The sequence below is a fragment of the Paramormyrops kingsleyae genome, chromosome 1 (genome assembly GCF_048594095.1).
Source record: "Paramormyrops kingsleyae isolate MSU_618 chromosome 1, PKINGS_0.4, whole genome shotgun sequence".
Taxonomy (NCBI): domain Eukaryota; kingdom Metazoa; phylum Chordata; class Actinopteri; order Osteoglossiformes; family Mormyridae; genus Paramormyrops; species Paramormyrops kingsleyae.
Window position 1 is genome coordinate 35,731,986 of NC_132797.1, and position 20,626 is coordinate 35,752,611.

The window sequence follows — 20,626 nt, forward strand, 5'->3', positions numbered from 1 at the left end:
CATAAAACGCACTTCCACAAAGCAAGTGTTGTCAGCTTGGAAGTATTATAAAATAAACACATTATAATCTCATAAATGTTCTGAATTTGTAGCCACAGAAGTCTTGCTTTGAGAAACATACAGAAGTTCAGTTGGTGGGGGTCCTGGCACCTATTGTCCTGAATACTGGAACAGGTTCTGGCCTAAATGACATATGGCTGTAAATGTTTACAGGCTGAAAAATGTGCCCGTGTAGAGATTATTATGGCTATGCAGTGTTCCTCTGGGGAAGCACATCAGAGCTGCCAGAAGACCGGGGCCCTTGGAGGATCATCCTTAATACAAACTGAGTGTGGGGGCTGTTTCACCTCAAACAGATTCAAGAGTGAAATATATCAAAAAGCCTATGATATGGTGCATTGATGGACTTCAGTGTGACTCACTTTCATATCGCCAAAACCCATCAGCCACACTCGTATGAGCATTTAAAAGTGAAGCAGAAATGGAACTGCAAATGAAGGACATTACATGAAACCTTAAAGGAATTTCATTACACTGAGAAGGTTTCTAAAAGTATGGTGATTTCCAGACTGCTCGTGCACACTTAGTCTATGACACAGCCTCAGCCACACCTTTCTCAGAACGTCAACCAATGACAGGAATGGAAACCCGTGGTGGGCGGGACTTCTGTGAGCTGCTCCATCATTACATAAAAGTGCCACATGAGTACCTACCTCCAGCCCTTTCATAGATGCTGTTGGTCACCATGGGGGGCTGGGCAGGGCTGTCTGCTTTCCTTGGCTGTACTGGCTGGTTCTGGAAGCCTGAATACTCTGGGTATTCCTGCTGGATAATAAAAGAAATGAGCTTATTAACATACTTATGTTTAAATCTCAGGCTAAAATATGTTCTCAAATATTCTATGTACTCACTTCATGTAAGCAACAATGTCAAATATTAACACACACATTGTTTTTTTTTTAACAATTATTTCAAAATAAAACATATTTAACTTTATCCATGAAATATAAATTATGTATACAGTGTTTAGAAACAGGACAACAGGCCCTGCTTGATGGGATACCCAAAAAACACACAGGAATGAGAGATTTTGGGTCGTCACTGGAATCTGCAGCAGCAGGAAAAACGCTGACAAGGCAGAGAGCGATCAGATCTTACAGCGAAGTCGACATCCAAGAAGTGCAGAGCAGAGCTGCCTGGAGGAGATGCTTTGCGTAGCAGGACATTCACTTTGCTCTGGATTTCACATCAAACGCCCGTGTTCAGAGAGTGATACAAAGGCCTGACTTTTCTGACCCATACGTTACATGGCGCGTCACGAAGCCGTTTCGGCTGGTTTGCCAGCAGCCCGGGACCACAGCTTCACAGGCAGGTGTGGGGATACGCTGCAGCTGGGGCCGATGTTACAGCTGGGGGGCCGTGACACTGGGGTAGCACTGAGGCTCGGTGCAGCGGCCGCCTTGGCCCGCACGCCGGTGGGGGCGCGGGTTCGACCAGAGGCCAGCCCATGCAGCAGAACGGTGCGTGCGATCAGAGGGCGACAGTCCTGCCGACGGCTAACGTCTGACCATCGAAGGGCGGCAGCACTACGGAAATACCCAAGCTTCTGCTGCGGATGATATATTTGCGCGATTTCTAAACTAAACTAAAAAATATAAGTCAACATGACCAGCATCTGAAGAATCTTCTCCACCAGAGACTACGCACGTTAAATCAAACAGAGCCCTGCGATCAGACTCTCCATGCCATCAGCACTAACTGCTGCCTGCTCCCGGCTCGGGGGGCCACAGCTGGGCAGGCTCAAGCCTGCCGACGCGCAGACAGTGACGCGCAGACAGTGACGGGCAGCGAATGCGATTACGAGCAAGCGGGAGCTATAGATCAATGAGGACTCCTAGGGCCAAGTCTTCCATTTGCTTGTTTTTCTCCTAAAAAGGGAGAGTACAGAGCTTGCAATTTTACAGAAAGTCAGGAGAAGAATGAGCACTGATGAAAATTAACAGGAAATGGAGGAAGTCGGGGAAAAGCAGAAAGTGTTTTAGAGGATCAGCACGGCAACGTGGGGGGTGGGAGGGGGGGCTGCCGGTACAGCAATAGGGCCTGCTTCCATGGATACACAGAGGACAGACCGTTTAGGCAAAGATACTCAGAGACGTAAGAGAGGTCTCCCAATACGAGGGTAACACTGATCCTGAGACACCACCGGAAGACAGAAAGATTGTTCTCCAGCTGAAAAACAAATACCCCCATCATCTCTCCTCCCAAAAAAGACGACTCATGATTCTGGCCGGTTGTACAAGTAGATTTTAAGTGCAGACCGGCAGCCTGTGCAGAGGTTCCATCATTCTGCATGCATAACACTGTGCGATGTGATGTCATACATGAAAGGTGTTTATCTCCTCTATATATACTGCAGTACCAACATGCCATTAGCTACTTGGTTTAAGCACTCAGCAGCATAATTAGCGAGGCGCAGAGGAGAAAAGCAGGCCTGAAGGTTACCTGCCTGCATCGCTGGGGAGGCCGGCTGCGGTTCCCCTAAGCATGGCACTTAGCATGACCTGCTTCTGAAAAAATATCTGCCCTTATAAATGGGTAGAAACTTGGTAAAAGCCACTTTAATTAAAGTGTCAACTAAGCAATTAATTTAAATGTAAATGTAAATATGCGGCCTCCTGTTGTGCTGGCTCTCCCTGCAGAGTACAGAGGACTTTGTGGAGTGTGAAATGAGGGCTACCCACAGCTGGGAAGTTAAGTGGGAAGATGAGCAAGTTATCTGCTGCTCTGAGCTGTTTGATTGCACCTCTAGGCAAGTTACAGTGGGCTTATTCAGCCATACGACGGGACGATCATGCGGGGTGGGGGGCCGACACCAGGGCGCGTCACACCGAGCGACCCCCATAACTCACTCTCTGTGGGTGGGGGAAGGTGGGGCCATGGAGATAAGGTGCGGAGGGCTTCCTGGAAGTGAAGAGAGCCACGTCCCCCATGGCTCATCTTAGCTAAGCGCTAACAGCTACAGCAAAGGGCTCTCACTGCACTGCAGGCTTAAATCAGAGCATCTTAATCAGGTAGCAGCGCGGGGATTTCAGTGTCCTGCCTAAAACATCGAGTCCAGGCGGGGATGCACCCCCTGCTTGGTGGGCATGCCGCCCCCCCCCCCCCCACTCTTTCAAGACTGGGGATTGGTGTGGTGGCCAGGCTGCAGGATTTCCACAGGCAGGATTTCATTAGCGAGCCTCGGGGAGTAATCACATTATGACAGGGCTGTTTAGATGGCCGTTCGACGGCGCTGCTGAGAGCATGCGATTAGATCTGGTGACAGTCTCGCTGCGTTTTCCAACAGACTCTGCCAGGAGGAGAGGAGTACCAGAGCATCCACGACGGCGACGTGCTGAAAGCGGCAGTGCGTGCCAAGGCTTTCAGGCTTCCTCCCGTCCCGGCCTGCTCCCCCTCAGCCTGCCCACCATTGTTCGTAGCCGTTCGGCAGAAATGGGCATAATTGAATTACATGAGAGCTGCTCATCTGCTCAGCGCAGGAGGAGGTGGTGGGATTTTCAATAACATGCAGGAATTAAGACACTCTTAATGTTCCCCAATCAGCGATAGCTGCAAAGTCCCTGCAGATGCGCAGGTGTTTCCATGCGGCTAATCCGTGCGGCAGGAAGGCAGGAAGCTGCCACGAAGCCTGCTCTCACTGCTCTGAGGCGAAGCTGAGCAAACGCCAGCCAGGGAGCCACTGTGAAGAGAAGGAAATTGAGCAGACAGAGAGCGGCCCTCCTCCGCTCAGGGGAAGTCCTGTGTGTCGCACACGATTCCCAGGCCTCTGTGAGGAGTGACAGCCACTGGCTAATATGACACCAAAACCAAGGCAGCCCAAGTAGCAGAGGAGAACAAATACAAAAAACTGCAGAGCAAAACCCACAGCAGCACGTCACAGAAGGGCACCCGCTAGCATTCAGGCCATTATGATAAGCTATTAGTGAACAAAACTGAGGTCCATGGGGAGAATTCAAGCCTGACTATGATCCTCCAACCCATGGCCCACTCTGCTCTACCTCCCCCATAAAACAAACTGTTACTGAACAATGCTGAACCTCGCAGGCAACATTCAACCCCGACGGGCTATTATGTCTGTGGCTAAACCTACACATCAGTCATGCTCGCCTGGATTACTATCTCCGCCAGTAACGATCCATCCTGCCGGAGGGGAGGGCCAGGGCATCCACAGCAAGCAGATCTCTGCAATCCACAGAGCCTCTTTTTGTTTATGTTCCACTATGGGGCTTCACATGGCTGATCAATATCCATCTTTATTTCGGGAGGACATTAACAGACAGCTCCGCCTTTCAAACACTCACTGGCTGTGATCCGACACAACGGGCAATAATAATCATAAATCTCCAGAGTCCAAGGTTTAACTCTGGATTGTCGACACCATGTTGTAGCCATTAGACCACATAAGCACCTGAGAGATTTCAGGACTGCCTTCCAGGCCCACGCTGGTCTCCACTGCAGTGACATGGATCGAAGCCCCCATTGTTTTAAATAAACTGCCTGAATTTTATTTGGTCTTGTTCATACTGTGCGAAACAGCAAACAGATAATATTAAATTAGACAGACTGAAACTGTTAGGAGGGAGAAGTCAAGTTCAGTTAATTCAGTTAATTTTATACCCAACAAACTTCAGCCGCCTTCACAGTTTCTAACCGACAGGTCACAATGATCCCAGGGAGGGGCGGCGGTGGGGGGGGGGAGCTCCACCATGGGCGCCGAGGTCGACCATAAGGCTTGAGGGAATGATACTGCCATGCTTCGTTTATTTCTCATCACTCCAACACAAAGTTGCGTTTCATTCGACCACCTGACATGCTCTTCCAATGAACAGCACCATGCCAAGCTTCTAGATACACCCTCTGTCAGGATGCACATAGTGCAGCAATGAACGGTCAGGATTAATACCCAGCTGACATGCTTTTGTTTCCTTTCATGCGCCATCAATGCCCTAATAAAATAATCAGATCAGATATTTTGTAAATCCTTCCTTTAATAATGTAGGAAGGAGAGCAATTTCCAGGCTCTTCGTAGTTCCGGCTTCAGGAACATTTTGAGGCATCATGCTGGAGATGAACACGTCCTACCTGCCCTGGTCTGTCTAGGACACGCAGCACCACCAGCTGGATCATGCCCCGCAGGTTCCCCTCCATGGACATGGAGCGCCGCAGCGTCTCCATCGCGTCGTGATTGGACCGGCCCACCAAGGGTTCCCCGTTGATGGCGATCAGCTGGTCATTGACACGCAGCCGGCCATCCTGGAGTGGACAGAGAGCAGGGCAGGGCAAGTGAGTGATACGGAAGACAAGAAAGGAAAAGAGGGCTCTCCAAGAAAAGTTAGAATCCAGGACGAAACTCACCATTTCAGAGAATGCATTTTTAATCCAGAGCTACACCTACAATGCGAAAGCTGGGCGGCGTGGTTTGGAGGACCCACATTCAGGAACCACAGGCCCCAGAAGCGGCCGCTACCACTGGCAATTGAGCTTTCCTTATGGGGGGGCCGGCGGGGGCGGCGAGCAATCCAAGGCCTGCCTCCGAATCTCACCGGTACTCCGACATTACGGGGCATGCATATTACATGGAAAGTAAAAAGCCCTCAAGTTTATCGCCATGAATATTAATTCGTGATTCATAAAGAAGCCCTCAGATCTCAGTCTACTATCTGCAGGCTGATGCAGGGAAGCAGCTTCATAAAGTGTTTAAGTGGGAGACGAGAGCTGAGCTGGACTTGAAATAAATAAACGGTGCTCACACGGAGAATCTTAAGTTATATGAGCTCGCAATGGAAGTCTTTACTTCTGTGTAGTACTGATTATAATTTCAATCAGTAGAATTTCTGGTCCATAGTCATTTACAGCATTAGCACTTTGAGTTCATAATACTGTGGCTTTCGAAACATCATTTTCCCCTAGACACGACATTTCATATACATTTAAAAAGAGATTTCCTGATTTAGTTTGACAGCACCACGATGCACTTCTTGCTCAGCCCTTCCATTAGTAGCTTATAATAGAAAATACATTTTTATAAAATCCTGTGATAGAAATTGAAATAGCAATGCATTTGTTCAAATAATTCCCTGTAATGTGAAACAGTGACATCGTCCCCAACGTCCTTTGAGACTCTGAAAGGATTATAATAAGTACAATGATCACAGGGAGCTGTATTCATTAGCTGTGATGGCACCAGTATCCATGGCACAGTCTTAATGGGACAGTAATAGGACTGTACCAGATAGACCCTCTAACAGAATCACAGGGATGAATGTGCGGAAAAACCGTGACTGCGAGACACACACCTCAGTGCATCCACATCTGGTGTTCCGAGCCCAAATTTCACACAGCAGTGTTATGACCTCATTCCATGGTCAGCTCATTCCGCTGTCCCCCCACCCCCATGGTCAGCTCATTCCGCTATCCCCCCACCCCCATGGTCAGCTCATTCCGCTATCCCCCCGCCCCCCCATGGTCAGCTCATTCCGCTATCCCCCCGCCCCCCCATGGTCAGCTCATTCCGCTATCCCCCCGCCCCCATGGTCAGCTCATTCCGCTATCCCCCCGCCCCCATGGTCAGCTCATTCCGCTACCCCTCCTCCCCCATGGTCAGCTCATTCCGCTACCCCTCCTCCCCCATGGTCAGCTCATTCCGCTATCCCCCCGCCCCCATGCCCAGCTCATTCCGCTATCCCCCCACCCCCATGGTCAGCTCATTCCGCTATCCCCCCACCCCCATGGTCAGCTCATTCCGCTATCCCCCCGCCCCCATGGTCAGCTCATTTCCGCTATCCCCCCGCCCCCATGGTCAGCTCATTCCGCTATCCCCCCTCCCCCATGGTCAGCTCATTCCGCTATCCCCCCGCCCCCATGGTCAGCCCATTCCGCTATCCCCCCTCCCCCATGCTCAGCCCATTCCGCTATCCCCCCGCCCCCATGGTCAGCCCATTCCGCTATCCCCCCGCCCCCATGGTCAGCCCATTCCGCTATCCGCCCTCCCCCATGGTCAGCCCATTCCGCTATCCCCCCGCCCCCATGGTCAGCCCATTTCGCTATCCCCCCGCCCCCATGGTCAGCCCATTCCGCTATCCCCCCGCCCCCATGGTCAGCTCATTCCGCTATCCCCCCTCCCCCATGCCCAGCTCATTCCGCTATCCCCCCGCCCCCATGCCCAGCCCATTCCGCTATCCCCCCGCCCCCATGGTCAGCCCATTCCGCTATCCCCCCGCCCCCATGGTCAGTCCATTCCGCTATCCCCCCGCCCCCATGGTCAGCCCATTCCGCTATCACCCCGCCCCCATGGTCAGCTCATTCCGCTATCCCCCCTCCCCCATGGTCAGCTCATTCCGCTATCCCCCCTCCCCCATGCCCAGCTCATTCCGCTATCCCCCCGCCCCCATGCCCAGCCCATTCCGCTATCCCCCCGCCCCCATGGTCAGCCCATTCCGCTATCCCCCCGCCCCCATGGTCAGCCCATTCCGCTATCCCCCCGCCCCCATGGTCAGCTCATTCCGCTATCCCCCCGCCCCCATGGTCAGCTCATTCCGCTATCCCCCCTCCCCCATGGTCAGCTCATTCCCCCTTTGTCGTTACAGATTAGAAGCTCACAAGTCAGATTTCACGGAACTAAAACACTAAACACAGGGAAACAAGGTCAGAAACAACTGCAGATCAGGCTGATCTGGAACCAGCCATTACTGGGTCAAAATGTTTGGTGGTGATTTAGGTTCATCTGTGTCTGTCCAAGACCTCCAGGTAAGAGCTTTTCACAGTGTACACTCGCTCATTGAGCCTCTTGCCAACACACTTGTTAATACATCACGGCCATAAAGACGTATTTACGTTTAAGGATAAAATTTATGTGCCGCTAAGCAACAGGTAGGCTGTTGTTCTTTGTTAATCACCGACAGGGGCTATGGAAACAGAATTCATCCGAAGCAGAAATTTACTGACCATCTGGACTCTGGGTGACCTGACAGCACTGCTTAGAGCTCCGAGGAGCATAAGCCAGTCAGCCACGGCTGAAATATGAGCGCAGACTTGTCTCCAAGCTCGTTCTTCTCACCTACAGTGGAGAATGTGTCTGTCATAGAGGCACTAACTGGCCCTCTGCCGCCATGCCGACGAAACAGAGGAAGCTGCATGTATCCTTGGTATCCGCAGGGAGTTAGAATCCTCTCTGCGCATCCTGGATTTGGGTAACCCACATCTTCAGGAGATACTGCAGCTTCTCCCTCCACGCCGTAAATTATAGCAGGCATGGAATCCAGGGACAGGGACATCGCGCCCACAAAATCTCAAGATGTTTCCGTCTAATTAGAGCCAGTCTTTAAAAGTTTTTAATTAGCAATAATGTGGCCGTGAAGGAGCTGTGGCATAACATGGGGGAGGCAGGGATAGAGGAAAGGCAGGGGGGGGGGGAAAGCAGGATACAGCAGAGGCTCCAGTCTCCATCATAAAAGCTGATAAGCTAGGTGCAGAATCCAGAGAAACACACACAAACATGCAACCTGCCAACCCCCCATACAAACACACAGACAGATAGAGAGACACAGACCTCTGTCAGACTCTTCAGCAAGCAGCTCATTGGAAGGTTTACAGGGCTTATAAGGGTGCAGGTGTTCATTGGGGGGCCTCGACGACCCCGCACAGATCTTATCTCCACACAGAAAAAGCTAGAACTCCTTTCCGGGGTTAGCATGAAGGGATGAAAGGGGGAAAAAGACGAGGAAAATGGAGAAGGCAGAAGGGAGGAAAAAGATCCAAGGTATTTCAAAAACACTGGAGAGAAGTGTGCTGAAAGACAGCCAGAGAAAGAGAGAGGAGAGGCAGGGGTACAGAGGCAGGGGGACAGAGGCAAGGGGACAGAGGCAGGGGGACAGAGGCAGGGGGACAGACGCAAGGGGACATGCGCCTGGAGGAACGGCAGGTTCCCCCGTGAACTGGTGCCCAGGCAATCCGCTGAAAAACTACAGTCATCCCATGATGGGGTCAAGGCAGCTAGCGGGGAGAGGTCAGAGGGCAGCGGACACGCCACATGTTCTGCTCTGGGGCTAGGGAATCACCTCATAACAGAGCACGCATACATGGAAGATAAAGGGTTTGACTATACAACAAACTGCACCATTTCAGTCAGTCGGATACACGGAGGAACCTTCATTAATGAGAGAGGAGGTCAGCTCAGCACTAGGACGAGTGCCAAAAAAGGAAGAGCGCTATTCCTATAGAAGTATTACAGCAACAGCAGAAGAATCGTGGTGTTGACTAAATTATGCTAACAAATATGGAAAACAGCTCAGTGTCTGACAGATTGGAAGGGATCGGTTTATAATCCAGTACGAAAGAAAGGAGACCCAACGCAGTGTGCACACTATCATACAGTTTCCCTCATATCACAAGCCAGGAAGATTATGCTAGAGATCAGCCAGAGAGGATTAGAACCCTACACAGAAAGGCGATGTAGGGATTTAGGGGCACACATTGACCTGGCGTCCCCAAGTTATTGATTACGTCTCTGGTGCCAGTGGTGCAGTTTCAGCAGTGACCTCTGACACAGGAAGCACACATCAGACCACTGACACTTTTACTGCATGCTGATGTGACTCAGATGCTTTATTTAAAAAAAAAAAAAAAAAAAAAAAAAAAAACCAAATCTAAGGTATTATTCTCTTTGTTGACATTTTTGCGAATACTGTGTATGTCATTCTCCCAGTGTCGGGCAGGACCCCCGACCAGGAAACGCACCTGGCAGATGGATGGAGAGATATATGTCCATAAATACATATAGTGTTTCAGTTCGTACGTCTAGTGTGTCTGATAGACCCCACAGCCATACCTTAAAGGCTGCCCCTCCATGGATGATGGACTTGATGAAGATGCCCAGATCCTCTCCCGTCTCCCGGGATTTGTTCCCCTTCAGGCTCACCCCGAGGCCAGCAGAACCTGAGTCATTCAGGGGGACCTCGAACATCAGCTGCTCCTTACCCTCCATCATGAGTGGAGCACCAGCCTGCTCCCCCTTCTGAGAGAGAGGGAGAGAGAGAGAGGGGGGGGGGGGAGCCCAGGGGTCATTTCATTTAAGCATAGAAAGAGGTAGCAAAAAGCGCATCTCTAAATGAAGTGTTTTAACCTCTTCATGCCAGAAGCTTCAGAGGTTTCTTGGTGGATTGATTATGTATAAGATTCCCCTCACGATTATTCATGGGGCTCACTTTACTCAGGCTCATTTCATCGACGTCTTTATCTCCACGCCTTCCTCTCCATAATCAAAACTGTATCATCTTAACACCTGAAGCCAGATTTTTCACCCAAATGAAAGAGAGGAGGAAGGCAAAGATAAGAGTGTCATATTGCGCGTGACGCTGAGGAAAGCCACCCCTTTCTCGTCTCCAGGGAAACTGGCCAAAAATGAAACTTCATTGTTGGGGAAAATGCTATTCCTTGGGGAGCCAGAAAGGCCAACAAAAGCAAAAGTTATTCAAATTAACATTTTAAGTCTGAAAGATATATTAATATACTATAGCACTGTATGGCAAAACAGGTTACATGTCATGTTCAGGGGAGACATGACGCATTACTAGTACTGATAACAGCATTTAAAGGCAGACAGACAGGCAGGCAGACAGACAGGCAGGCAGGCAGACAGGCAGGCAGGCAGACAGGCAGAGAGAGAGTCAGGCAGAGAGAGAGGCAGGCAGGCAGAGAGGCAGGCAGGCAGACAGACAGACAGAGAGAGGCAAGCAGGCAGGCAGGCAGACAGAGAGAGAGGCAGGCAGGCAGAGAGGCAGGCAGGCAGGCAGACAGACAGAGAGAGGGGCAGGCAGGCAGACAGACAGAGAGAGAGAGGCAGGCAGGCAGGCAGACAGAGAGGCAGGCAGGCAGAGAGAGAGGCAGGCAGACAGACAGACAGACAGAGAGGCAGGCAGGCAGACAGAGAGAGAGGCAGGCAGGCAGGCAGACAGACAGACAGGCAGACAGAGAGAGAGGCAGGCAGGCAGGCAGAGAGGCAGGCAGGCAGGCAGACAGACAGACAGAGAGAGAGGCAGGCAGGCAGAGAGGCAGGCAGGCAGACAGACAGAGAGAGAGGCAGGCAGGCAGGCAGGCAGACAGACAGAGAGAGAGGCAGGCAGGCAGAGAGGCAGGCAGACAGACAGACAGAGAGAGAGGCAGGCAGGCAGAGAGGCAGGCAGGCAGGCAGACAGACAGACACAGAGAGAGGCAGGCAGGCAGAGAGGCAGGCAGACAGACAGACAGAGAGAGAGGCAGGCAGGCAGAGAGGCAGGCAGGCAGGCAGACAGACAGACACAGAGAGAGGCAGGCAGGCAGGCAGGCAGACAGAGAGAGAGGCAGGCAGGCAGGCAGACAGACAGAGAGGCAGGCAGGCAGACAGGCAGGGAGGCAGACAGATAGATCAATTCATCCTACCTTTACCCATATTAAAACGCACCCAGACAGCCACTGAGGTGCTATGTGAAATACAGAGTAAGCCAGATGCGATTCAGCTGGGAAAGGACAGAGAGCCCAGCTAAGGGTGTGCATCTCTCGGTGACCACAAGGGGCACCTTTCAGCTCCTGCAGCCTCATCTCTAACCCCTGCAGGCCCCCACTGGCTGCAGCACATATCACCACATATGCCACATGCTGTAGCAGTAGTTGCACACAGTGCACTTTTAAACTAAGGATCATATTGCCTCAGAGTGGATGTGGGTGGATTTACAGAGCCAACGATTGCTATCATTAAGAAGGTTTAATTTGGTGCCCACGAGCACTTAAATATCAGTTTCCATTTTTCTGCTTATGTTTATCTTGACATTTGCTGGGCAGAGATGCTGCAATCAAAATCTATCTGAGAGCAGAACCCTTGAGGATCGCATGTCCACTGGGTCGCCAGTGACACCCCAGACCAAGGAGCACATAAAATGACCCCCCAGTACTGCATGAAGGTGTCACATACCCCTCCCCCCACATCTGTGTGTGCAGGTAGCCCCCCCACCCCCCCATATTTATTACAGCATTAACCCTGATTATAGGCATTTAATCAGCCACTAGCTGATTAGCGCCCCCGTCCAGACAGGAGCCCACGTTGCAGCCCAGGTATTCATCTCCTCCTCCAGTGACGCCCACATCGTTGTGCAAACCTCAAACACGAAAACCCATTGGTAATACAGCCATATTTAATATAGAAGATGCTCCAGCCAAAAATGGTGGTCAGGATAATGAAAATAATATTTAACATGGAGACTGCTTCAGTTGCTATTAGTCATAAAACAAAAAATAAGGGCACCACTTTTTTATTACTGTGAAGTTCTGGTGCTTGGTAATTTTACCCATTACAATTTTTCATCTGTCAAACTGTCATAACCAGTGCAGGTCCAGCTCCAACCCCTAAACCAAAGGAATGAGAGAGAATCTCTCACACACTTTAATGTCGCTCTCAGTGATTGGTTGAACACTGTGTCATCATAATTCATCTTATGGAGGAATGTTTCACGCCACGTTGTTTGGACATATTCCTCTTCAAAATCGCACTTTTCAGTAAATATTGTCAAAGTGAAATAGTGTCTGAAGTACACAAGTCTAATAATTTATCTCTGTTTCAGTAGAGATCTGCACAGTGGGACCTAGTCATCAGTCCAAAATGAAAAGTGTTTCATCTTCGCAGTCTACAGCCCTTAATATGATATACCTCCAAAGCTGGCTGTATAATTTCTCAATTAAACAACCAGTACTTTTCGGTTGAGGTAATACTAGCTAATATTCCAAATGTAGTTGATGTACTTCCATTTTCTGGTATTAAGATTACTTATGGCTGTGTCTGATGGCATATGGATGCCATGCCATTAGATCACTTAGCATTACATCAGCCAATCAAGCATTTCAATCCGTCTGGCCCTGTAACTGCAGTCCATGGCCTTGTCTGTGTTCTTGATTGCAGTGGGCGGGATCAAACAATCATCCGGCTTCTGCCTGTTTGGCTGCGGCTCATCTTACAGGACCTTACAGTGGCATACAGCGTGTGACAAACAAACAGACCCTTTCTCAGATGACAAAGAGAGTGGCCCAGGATAGGAATCACAGATGGACCGGACCTGTAAGAGGCCCAGAGGGAGGGAGCGGTCTTAAGGAATGGCCTCATCCCCCTCTCCGGGGTTTTCCCAAAGATGACTCAATAAGGTGGGTCAAAGGTCAGAGGGCCCAGCACACTGCAATGGCCTGGGGCCAAAGAAGGACAATATCAAGACCCCAAACAAGGGCGCAATGGATCCAGGCCTTCATAGTGCAAAAAAGGGGAACGTGTAACATGTGAATGGGCTGACGACTGTTTTCACGTGTGCCGCCATCAGCGCGGAGTACACCGGCCACTCGTGACGAGCCCAAAGTCAGACACGACCGCCCACAGGTGTCCCCATCCCACTCAAGGATGTAGAAAACTAACCCATGGGGGATTCACAAAAAAGGCATGCATGAATAAATGCAGACTTTAATCAGGCCACTAAGCTCAACGACTTGCTACGATGTTTGGACAGCTGTTATCCTGTTTGTGCACAGTAGCTGTTTAGCCGATGCGGAGATAAGTGAGCAGACACAGGTGTCTGTGAGATACTGGGGGGTCTCCCGGGGGGCCGATACACCCTCTCGCCAACAGTCCGACCTGAACCCCGAAAGGGGCGGGGTGCCAGGAATGGCTAAAGCGGCTTATTGGGCACAACAACCAGGTCCATCGTCTCATTAAAAGCGCCCGTTAAGCCTTGACGACTGACAGCCCATCCAACAAAAGGAGCTGGTTGTTATTGTGCTTTGAGGAGACTTGGGATGGCGGAGTGAGGTGGGCAGGAGGTGATAACATGCACCCTCTTTGTCACTCAGAATTAAAACGAGCCTTTCAAAGCAGTGGATTAAAGGTGTGAGCGACATTCAATTAAGATGAGATCTGCGGCTCTTAAAGCCGGAGCAGCATCTCCTCTGGACCGTCACACGCAGCCAGAGAGCAGCGCCTATTAATCCCCCTAATGGGCCCGCATCTCCCTCCCAGCGGGCATCAGCCAGGAGAAACACCAGCATGCCCAGAAACCTGCGCCTCATCCGTCACCCTGACAACTGCCGGCGTTTCCATAGCGGCCAGCGTGAAGATGTCACGCGCTACCCGTCTCCTGCACAGGACGAGGACAGCAGGAAACTTAATGCAGCCGTGGGATAGGTTGCGCGATCTCGGATGCCGGAGGTGTGACTGGATAGCCTCGCCCACGGTGAAGGCGACACTGGGCGATTCTCCACACGCAGCACTTCTGGTGACCTACACCGTTACCACGGTGGAAACGGGCTCCTTTCCGTTTCAGTGGCGCCCTCCACACCGAGCGTCTGCTGACACCAATGACAGAAAACTGCTGACTACAAATCACAAAAAAAAAAAAAACTTCTTAGGCTGCTCTTTCCAAGTTAATTCAGGCTAACATGCGGCGAGCCGACGACACACAGAGGTCACAGTGTGCAGAAGCCCTGTCCCGCAGAAACACCACGAGTGACAGCAATATAGAGCAACGGGTCGGGGCAAGATCACGGAGCTTTACCTGTCAGAACCTCCCCGGCTATGATTTCAGCTGTTACTTTGATAATATATAAACACACAACTTTAAAACTGGCCGAGACTCTACACAAGGCACCGAGAGGGTGGGGTGTGGGGGCACAGATTGGGTTTCAAGGGCCTTATGCTGCGCGCCCAGTAAACAGCAAGCATGCACTAATTCGTGTGGATCGATTGGTTGTAAGGAGAGCCGCCGCTGACTGTTCCCACGAGGGCTGTGCCAGCACTGCTGCCCGTCGCTGTCCCCAAGCACCGCTCCTCGGGACCAGGGGCACCTGGGAGGCCGGCAGTCACCCAACGCCGCTGCAGAGAAAAGGCCTGCATATACCTGCAGAGAAAAGGCCTGCATATACTGTACCTATATCTCCGGCCATACGTGTCTACAGCCACTGCTCGTTTTTCTGGTTTTCCATGAGCTGTGGGGTTCTCCATTTCCACAGTTAAATTTACCCTCAACTGGGCATTCTAAAGAGATCCACACGATGACATATTGAAAAAATGTGTCACATCAACAACACGGTAACGCTGCCAGCTGCGATGGTGAAAGAACAGTGAAGACGGGGATTCCTGTGTGCTACAATCAAGAAATACTTTTCGAAGAATCCGGATCATGTTGTAAAAAGGACACATTTAGAGCCAGATCATTTCAAATGTTTCACAAAGCAGCTAATGAACATTTCTGATGCCTGAGACACAAGCCAGGCTAGCACTCCTGTCTGCCAGGGAGGCTGTCACACAAGACAGGTTTAGACTCACATCGACATTCTACACAAACAATATGGCAAGCACTCCATTGGCTGCTCAAAGATGATGGCTCCTCCTTCTGGGGACGGAGCCTGGGAGAGTCAGCAGAAAGGCAGATATGTCACGGTACCGCCGGGTCTCCTCAGCGCTAATCACTGACGCCAGGACGCAGAAATCTGAGCGAGTGATGAAGACTGATGAAATATCCCTGTCCACCATTTCTGCTTTCTCCATTCCAGCAAGCAGCAAACACAAGCATGTGGCACTGCATGATAGATGCAGAGTGCCTGAGGTGTGCGGTCGCCTAGCGGCTGTGATTTCGGCGGTGCGTGGGAGACTGGCAGCCAGGGAGGTTTCAGCTGTCAGTCACGCACACAATGTCACGCAAGAACAGATGGCGAGGGAGAAGCAGGACAGGCAGCGGCCTCCATTACACTCTCCTTACTCACAGCACAAATACCGGCAATGAAAGCCCGCTCGTTTTAGGAAAGTTTTTCTACAGAGTATCAGCGGTTCAATTACCCAGCTAAGCTGCTAAATCCCCCTCCCATGAAACACACGCACAACCACACCAGTAGGCATTCTGCGTATATATACACACACACACACACACACACAGAGGCTGAATCCATCCACAATCATTCATCAAAAGGAGGCTATTAATGCCTGGTGTGGATGGAGTTTGCGTTCTTCAGTCACCTTTCCCTACCTTCCTTATTCAGAAAGCTGGCAGGATCAGAGGGCTAAAGCTCTCTCATAAGAATCACTTACACACTAGCAGTGCCCATGTCAAATGACAGGGCAGGATAAACCGTAAACAAACACAAAACTAGTATATACACCATCTATAAAAAGGTCACCAAAATACCCGGCACTGTATCTGGAGTCAAAGCTAGAAGCTGCATAATGTAGCATAAATGTAAAATCAAGAGGCAAAGGCTGCATGAGAACAGAGAGCATGGCTACACGGGGCCGTGTTTACATCATAACCAAAGGTCTAGGCTGAAGAACGGGAGCTTCCACTTCAGATTTCTCTTTTACTTAAGAAATGCCTTCTTGAAATCCATAAGACCTGCACGCTTTCCCAGAGATGTGCAGAAGCGCGGCTGCAGCCTTTGTTAGAGGCTTTAGCTGTGTTTGTATGTACGCCGTCTGGAGATGCCAAAGCCTGATGCGGCCGATCAGGCTTAAGCGCTCCGCCTCCCTGAGGGCCAATGGCTGCGCAGAACTCCGCAGGATTCCCGCTGCATGAGCCTGACATCACATCCTCTTTTCAGGCCAAGGTTTCTGCTCGGCTGGAAGCGACCGTCAGCTCCCCAGTGTGCGGACCCCCCCCCCCCCCCATCACCCACAAAGCACCGTCCCCCATCCCAGGACTGCTCTGTAATGAATGTGCCTCTCGCTTTTTATTTAATTGGATACCGTGACACAGCAACACTCTAAACTTCAGGGAAAATTAGTGCTCATTTTTTATCCTTTGTTCCAAAGTCAAATCTAATTATCACAATTACTATATCATCTCTCTCTCTCTCTCTGTCTCTCGAGCGACGTCCAGCCCCCCCAGAGAGCTCGGCACGGCACAGCACAGCACAGCATGGTACGGCTGCGCTGGCCATATACGCCGTGGCCACTTAGCTGAGCGCAGTCTGTCACTCCCCATACTTCACACCCACCTGTCCCCCAGCTGACGCCTGCCTGCCCCCAGCCGCTCTACCACAGACCCGCCCAGGAAGCAAGTCTCTGACGTATAGGCCTTTATAAGTCTGTCCCATGAAGAAACGAGTATGTAACACCCCGCCACAGCCTGCACAAGGCCGAAGGCGTCCCAGAAGACTCCCCCACCCCCTGCTAGTGTGCATCCCCCCCGCTCGCCGACACTCTCACGGCCTCAGAAACATCTCTGTAAAAAGACGCAGCCCACACATTCCGGGCGTGGTTGGCGCGAGCACTGTGCCATTTGGGACATGTCCAGGCCAAACCCGGGGGGGCAGGGGCTGGGGCGTGGAGCCCCCCCCCCATTCCCGGGCATCGACACACCTGGCCCTGGCATCTCATGGAGGGCTGTCAGCCCCGGCGCGCAGACGGATCGCTTTCAGTGAGGAGACACAGAGCCAGCTTCCACCATGAGACAGCAGCTCTGAAGAACCATCGCAGTGAGCAGCCAGACTGCAGTGTAAGACACAGCCTGAAGGGCTCAAACGAGTCTCCCAAATCACCGTGTTCAATCAGCGCCTTTCATCCCAAACCAATGCCTGATTATTTTAGGAATAAGAAATTTTAAGCATTCATCTGCAAAAACACATGTATTCTTTTAAAATCTCAGGACAGGATTCATTCTTTGGTACAGCTGACTGACTGCACGCGGTCTGTCGCTTCCTGCAGGGTGATCCGGTCCACAGGGTCCACATTAGCTGACTTGTACAAAAGATGACGTCCCCAGGGGAGCACGACCGCAAATAAGAAAGAGAGCCCCCCAGGGGCACCTAAGCAGGAGACTCAGCATCATGAGAGAGATATTAAGCAGCATGGCGGAGGACAGTGATTTCCTGTGAGTATGTACGTGTGTGAGTATGTACGTGTGTGAGTATGTACGTGTGTGAGCTGACACACCGTGCCTCGCAAATGACCCACCGGCAGCGTCTGCTTCCCGCTACTACAGAGAGACGTTATTCAGATAAACAGCACAAAGACATGGCATCAAGGGCTTCCAAAACCCTCTTCCAGTATGGTGAACGTCAGTGGCATTGCCGTGGCAACAGATCCGACACTCATCTCTCTCTCTCTCTCTCTCTCTCTCTGCCCGCCCTCCCTCGAGAGCCTATCATTTTCAAAAAGTGTCAGAAGGGGCAAGAGCGCAATGACTGGCTTCAGCGCAATAGAGGGTGATGTGGTGGTGGGGGGGGGCAAACGCAGCTGCCCTGTGTCCTGCAACAGGAACGGGGAGGAGAGTGTGTGGTGCCCAGGCGAGGTGCTGAGCGACAGCGCATACAGGGAGAGAGAGAGGAGTGTTGGATCTGTTGCCACGGCAATGCCACTGACGTTCACCATACTGGAAGAGGGTTTCGGAGGAGAGCACAAGCATACACTTGTACAGTGGGGCTCACGGGAGAAGGCCCAGCAAACGACACTAACTGTACTAACTGTAGCATCAGAAATTGCAAATACGCGAAAGCAGTTTCCCCTACCATTATGTTAGGGGGGCGCCCCACTCCCCCAACAGCACCTCCCACCCCCCCTTGAAGGTCAAGTTAATTTTATTTTCTATATAGCGCCAGATCACAACAGAAGTCATTTAAGGTTACCTTTCCTATAGAACAGGTCAATACATTGTCCTTTTATTAAACAAACTAAATAGCCTTATGTTATTTATCTTATTTACACAACAGCTTGTCATTTTTCTCTTGTTTACAATTCTCCTCTGCTCTCTATCGCGCATGGTGGAGTTCCGGCCCGATGCGCGCGCACAGACACGGTCGTGCACACACAGGTGAGCACACTCCCACCAGCGGACAGAGAGCGTGTGTCGGAAAACATGTCACGTCAACCACCCGGTCAGCGGTGTAAACTGTGAGAGGACTTCTCAACCATGAACAGGGTAATAAACACGCTTCATAATGGGATTTTCTGCTTTAAACTATCACTATTTTAAAGCCTAACAGTTAATGTATCTGCAGGTTAAGACAAACATCCGCAATAGGCTACAAGGAGACCATCTCAATAAATGAGCCAGACGTGTCTGACTTCCCATATCAAGAGGCTCTAGAAATGTTCTTCCAGAAGCCCAGAACAGATACACTGCAGTGACAAAAGCTGCACACTTTGTGGATAATTGTCATAAAAAGAAATGTTCTGATGTTTAGTTCAGTTGTTATATTGACTGCTGTCATTAAAAGAAACACATGAACACCATGAATCCTGTCGGTGTCCGTCTGCCCCCCCCCCCTCCTAAAAGCTATAAACCTAGGGAAAACACTGGAAAGGGTCTGATTATGTGACGAGATCGCTATAGAGCCTGGGCCAATGAATGTGGAAGAAGGGGCCAGGCAGCCCGCCTAACTGGGAGAGTGACAGATGGACCCGTTTCACACCTCCAGTCCAATGGGCTCCTCTTAAGCAAGCGCATTAAAGCAGCAAGGAAGGCCAGAGACTGTCTGCATAACAGGGAAGCAGCTTCAGAGAAGCACCAATGCAGTGATATTCTGTGCAATGCAGTGGTGGTTCTGGGCAGCTGCAGGAACCTGGACAGAGCAGGTTCTGGGGGAAGGAGATGCTGTTTCATCCCACTAATGTGTCCATGAGCAAACTGTCAGGCCTTAAAGTCTCTGTTCATTAAATACAAACAATAAGGTGATGATGTGAATAATATCACGGCTGACACGAGTGCCATTAGGGCACATCTTCCAGCCGACTTATGGGCTTTGAAGGTTCTCACCAGCTCCCGGGGCAGGAAGTTCTCCTCTGGCCGAGCCACCACCAGGGTCACGTTCTCGCCCTGCTTGGTGCTGCGCAGCATGGCGACCAGCTCCTCCTGGGTCCTGCCGGTTATGTCCACGCCGTTCACCTGGGGGAGAGGCAGCGATAAGCCTGCAGAGAGCTGCCCCCCATCGTTTCCTGCACCTCCGCTACAGGTGGTACCACCGGCAACCCACCAGGTTACATTCCATGTGCCCATAACCCCCCAACTGTAAAGCTGTACTGGGCTGGTGCACAGCTGCTCGTTCACTCACTTCTAGAATCCTGTCTCCTGACTGCAGGCGGCCGTCTTTAACAGCAGCTCCTCGGGGCAGGATGTTCTTGACGAGGATCGGACCGGGCCCATTCACAGATGAGTCCCGGGTGACCACGGTAAAACCCAGACCTTCTGTACCTGGGAGCAGAGGTGAGAAAGTAAGAGAAGTGCCACCCACCATATGGCCCTGAACCTACAATCAAAAGAATTCTACCACTGGCAGCTCCCAGTATCATGCTCTTGGTCTCACGCCTCCACACTCATTTCCGCTGGCCGGAGGTGTGACCCGCGATATCAATTCGCCAAGTTGCCTTTCCCGAGAAATAAACGGGAACACTTCAGAGGGTCCGTCGGAGCGGGTTAGGCCCTGGGGCTGCCTTACAAGGTGCCACCCCCCCCAATAAACGCATATCCCTGCCCAGCCGAGAGCACTTGGATGTACTGAGCTGGCGGGACCTGCGAGAGTAACAGCCGCACGAGGCTGAGTAGCTGGCGAGACATGAGAGGGGAAGAAGGCCACC

At 51.2% G+C, this 20,626-nt stretch overlaps 1 protein-coding gene across 4 annotated transcripts in view; it reads right to left on the reverse strand.

The window, feature by feature from the left end:
- The window catches only part of pard3bb (par-3 family cell polarity regulator beta b), a 162,984-nt gene that overhangs the window by 74,411 nt on the left and 67,947 nt on the right, over window positions 1-20,626 (reverse strand). For 3 of the 4 annotated variants that reach the window (XM_023805839.2, XM_023805840.2, XM_023805838.2), the window contains 5 exons: window positions 20,104-20,243; window positions 19,809-19,937; window positions 9,887-10,072; window positions 5,143-5,313; window positions 714-825 (listed from right to left, as the gene is read on the reverse strand). In XM_023805839.2, the coding sequence (XP_023661607.1) occupies window positions 714-825; window positions 5,143-5,313; window positions 9,887-10,072; window positions 19,809-19,937; window positions 20,104-20,243 (738 nt within the window). The remainder of the gene's footprint in view (window positions 1-713; window positions 826-5,142; window positions 5,314-9,886; window positions 10,073-19,808; window positions 19,938-20,103; window positions 20,244-20,626) is intronic. The other variant, XM_023805841.2, reaches the window with a different exon arrangement.